Consider the following 4301-nt stretch of genomic DNA (forward strand, 5'->3'; position numbering starts at 1 on the left):
TCGAAGCTAGGCTACTCCTACCAACTGAACTCACCATATCCGACCCAAAATATGCAATATGCCGTTGTCTTCAGCCCTGATTCCAATGGATCTAAGAGGGTCTGATGTTATATGTCTGTTGGCCTTCCTTCCCTCAGCCTCCTACCCTACCCTAACTCCTGATTCCCATCACCCTCCCAGAGAAGATCAAAGGGAGAGGGAGCAGGACTGGGTACTAGGGTCACCAGGGTCACGGATGGGATGGGACTTTCTCTACGGCCGGGGCAAGCAGGGCTGGGAAAGAAGCTTTCCCCCTGTCCCACCCACTGGGGTACCTAAGCTGGGCGCTAGGAGAGGCTGCTCTGAGCCTGGAGCTGCCCGGTCCTTCCCTTTCCAAGTTCTTCCCGGCTCCCTATCTCCTGCTGATTCGGGGAAGTGACCCCCACCCCATCTCCTCGCGCTGGCTTTCCAGATCTTTCAATAAATAATTCAGATTTTGAAATCTTGCCAGGCGCACCCTCCAGTGCTGCGAGGACGCTATTGGGCCCACATAAGTGACGTCACCGAGTTCCTTATCCCATCCCCAGCATCACGGGACCTGTCCTGGCAGCAACTTACCTGCTGGGTCACCGTCCTCCTACCCTATCCCCTCACTCTGGGGGTCCACTCACAAGTCATTTGATCTTCATCCAGGACCCCACAGTCCTCGCCTAGCCTTGTCGCCTCGGTCCTTTAGCACTTGACAGGGTCACAGTGACCTGAAGTTCCTTCACCAGAATACTCATCTCCAAAGCCTTGTCACCACCTCCGAGACCCTGGGGTCCCCGAGCTTCATCATGCTGCAGTCATCCTGACACAGCTTTGACTGCCCTGATGAGCCCTATCCCTACCCCCACCATCAACGTCCCACAGCCACCGTCCTCCAAGATCCTGTCACCACGCTCAAGTCACAGCCACCCACCTCCCTACTCCCTCGTGCTCCCGTCACTGTCACCTCAGGGCCCTATCAGAGGCAAAGCCTGTCATCCTCACCGGGGACGCCCATTCAGCCCCATCACCTGTCTTGTGTCAGCTCATTTCTGACACCCGAGGGAGCTCGTCACCCCCGCAGACTCTCCCGGTCCCTTGTCCTCTTCCCACATCCTCAGTGACTTCCCTGAGTCTTTTCTGAGGTCCTCCCTAGGCTCCTCCAAAGCCCCCGACCCGCAGAGGGCGCCGCGTCAAGGACAGCGCGGGCCGGCTCCGGAGGGGGCGGGGCCGTGGCCACGGTCACTTTTTATGAATGGGGGAGCGGGCGGCGCGAGACCTCATTACTATGCCGCGCAGCGCGCGTTGCGCTCCAGCGCGCCGCGCCCATTGGTCGACTGGGCTTCTGACGTCACCAAACTGGTGGCCGGGGGCGGGGCGGGGTGACTCACGCCGCGTCTCCCGCGGCCGCGGGGGCTTCTTGGGGTCCGCGCACACCTTGCTCTGCCAGGACCTGAGTGGAGGTTCCCCGCGGCCCGGCCGCGCCTGGTCCTGAGCGGTGAGTAGCGGGCTTTGCCACGGGTACCCAGAGTCTGGGAAGACACGCAGGGTTCAGGGGCGCTGGGCCGGCGGATGGCTGCGTGTGGCTGCTCGGGGTCGGGAGGTCGTAGCTGGGATTCTGGATTAGCAGATTCTGCATTAGCATGCAGCTCCCCCAAGTGTTAAGGTGCGCGAGCGGTGTGATGGGGTGACCCGGCAAAGGGTGAACATTCATTCCTGCTGGACCCGAGGCCCTGGAGGGACGGGCAGTCATCTGATATTGAGGGGGCAGGACGCATCTGGGGCGGGCACCTGGGCGTCCGAGTAGCGGGAGGTGTCTCTTTTAGGGATTCAACTCTCCAAGGCAGGAGGCGGAGTCAGGCCCAAGATCCAGGTGTCCCGGCAGAAGGAGGGGGTCTGACTCAGGAATCCAGACTTCCTCCAGGGGGTGTCTGCGACGGAGACCCAGGGGTTAGGTGGAGAAAGGGGATCTGTCCGGAGACAGAAGTCTGGAAGAGAGTGTGGGGGAAATGAGGGACACGAGTTCCCAGGTGTTACCCTGGGAATGTCGATTGGGGGCTGGCAAGGAGCTGCACCGGCTCTACCCGGGGGCGGAGCCTGAGGCTGGCAGCGCTGCGAATCGTGAGGGGTCTGGGAGCTTCAGGAACCGAGTCATCTCTGACGGCAGGGAGCTGACTGCCCTTCTTCCTGACATGTTTCCCTTCTTTAGCCATGAGTCTTTTAAAAGTTCACCTTGAATCTGTGCTTCCCCATTCACTTATGGTAAGCTTTGATCCACTTCTCTGACCACATGTGGCAAAGAGGTCTTTAAAGACTAACAGTAATGGAAAGGAGGGTGAAGAGACACAGGGGAGGGATGGCCAGGAAAGGGGGCCCCGGTTTAGAGGCCCCGGGGCATCAGAGGACAAAGCTTGGGGCAAGAGCCTCAGGACATGAGTTGGGGGGACAGAGCAATGGTACCCTACTTGTTATCCAGAGAGGTATCTCTTCCAAGGACCTCTATCAGGACACAGGCCTGCCAGTATCTCATAGGGCCTTTCTTCTACAGGTACCATGATTTGGGGTACAGGCAGCTCCATGGCCTGGCTCTCAGCTGGCTCAGGCAGCCTGAACGTGAGTGGTGTGGACCCTGCAGAGGAACCCACAGGCCCAGCTACACTGCTGCCCTCTCCCAAGGCCTGGGACGTGGTGCTCTGCATCTCGGGCACCCTCGTGTCCTGTGAGAACGCACTGGTGGTGGCCATCATCGTAGGCACGCCTGCCTTCCGTGCCCCCATGTTCCTGCTGGTGGGTAGCTTGGCCGTGGCAGACCTGCTCGCAGGCCTGGGCCTGGTCCTGTACTTTGCAGCTGTCTTCTGCATTGGCTCACAAGAGATGACCCTGGTGCTGGTTGGCGTGCTAGCCATGGCCTTTACTGCCAGCATCGGCAGCCTGCTGGCCATCACCGTTGACCGCTACCTTTCCCTGTACAACGCTCTCACCTATTACTCGGAGACGACAGTAACTCGGACCTATGTGATGCTGGCCCTGGTGTGGGTGGGTGCCCTGGGCCTGGGGCTGGTTCCTGTGCTGGCCTGGAACTGCCAAGACGGGCTGACCACGTGTGGTGTGGTATATCCACTCTCCAAGAACCATCTGGTGGTCCTGGCTGTTGCCTTCTTCATGGTGTTTGGCATCATGCTGCAGCTCTATGCCCAGATCTGCCGCATCGTCTGCCGCCATGCCCAACAGATTGCCCTCCAACGACACCTGCTGCCTGCCTCTCACTACGTGGCCACCCGCAAGGGCATCGCCACACTGGCTGTGGTGCTTGGCGCCTTTGCTGCCTGCTGGTTGCCCTTCACTGTCTACTGCCTCCTGGGAGATGCCAACTCTCCGTATCTCTACACCTATCTCACGCTGCTCCCGGCCACCTACAACTCCATGATCAACCCCATCATCTACGCCTTCCGCAACCAAGACGTGCAGAAGGTCTTGTGGGCCATCTGCTGCTGCTGTTCTACTTCCAAGATTCCATTCCGGTCCCGGTCCCCTAGTGACGTCTAGTTCCATCCTGGTGGTTCTGTGGCCTTGACTACTACAGAACTCCAGAATGTTAGGCTCACCAGGGCTTAGTTCCAAACCCCCAGCTCCGCACCCTTAAGACCCAGCTGGTTCTGGAGTTCTAAGACATTGGGTGTTTTCGGATCTTGTTCAAGATTCCTTCAGGGATCCAGCCCAGCTGGCTGCATGGTTCTAGAATGTTCCAGACGGTGGTTCCAAGCGGTTTGCAATTCCAGAATGCTGGGAATTTTACAGTACCATTCCAAGTCCTTGACCTTCCTTCCCCGAGTCTTGACCTTGACTATTGTCACTTTACTTTTGAATTTCGACGCTCCAGAGTCAGAGAGGATAATCACTTAGTTGCCTAGATGAAAGATTTATTGCTATATATGTGAACATACAAAAAAAGTATATTTATTTATTTATTATGTATTTATTTATAAATTTACTTATGGGTGAAAAGGGGAAAAAAAGAGACCCACACTATGAAACCTAGTCTGCACCAGGGTGTCCCCAGCCAGCCTCCTTGTCCCCATTTCTGACCTCAGTTCCCGGAGCGGGGGGGATGGAGAAAGAAAAACCACGTATTTTGTTATTTTTGCTTATTTTTTATCAGAGAGATCATAGAAACCAGAGCTTCCTCCCCAGGCCCGCACTGCTCGGGTTTGCAGGAGGAGCACACCAGCCTCTGGTTTTTTTATTTTTTTAAGAAGCCATCACCTGAGTAACCGAGAATTCCTCTGCGCTGAGGC

General features: G+C 57.1%; 1 protein-coding gene across 1 annotated transcript; it reads left to right on the top strand.

The window, feature by feature from the left end:
• The first annotated feature begins 2559 nt into the window (after nucleotides 1-2559).
• Nucleotides 2560-3552, top strand: Gpr3 (G protein-coupled receptor 3). Its single transcript, XM_038335348.1, has one exon. The coding sequence runs from the start codon at nucleotides 2560-2562 to the stop codon at nucleotides 3550-3552; it is 993 nt and encodes a 330-aa protein (XP_038191276.1).
• Nucleotides 3553-4301: the final 749 nt, after the last annotated feature.

This window comes from Arvicola amphibius, chromosome 6 (genome assembly GCF_903992535.2).
Source record: "Arvicola amphibius chromosome 6, mArvAmp1.2, whole genome shotgun sequence".
Lineage (NCBI taxonomy): Eukaryota > Metazoa > Chordata > Mammalia > Rodentia > Cricetidae > Arvicola > Arvicola amphibius.

What these genes read in the sequence shown, in the direction of transcription:
- Gpr3 (XM_038335348.1), top strand. Translation starts at nt 2,560, where the DNA reads ATGATTTGGGGTACAGGCAGCTCCATGGCCTGGCTCTCAGCTGGCTCA.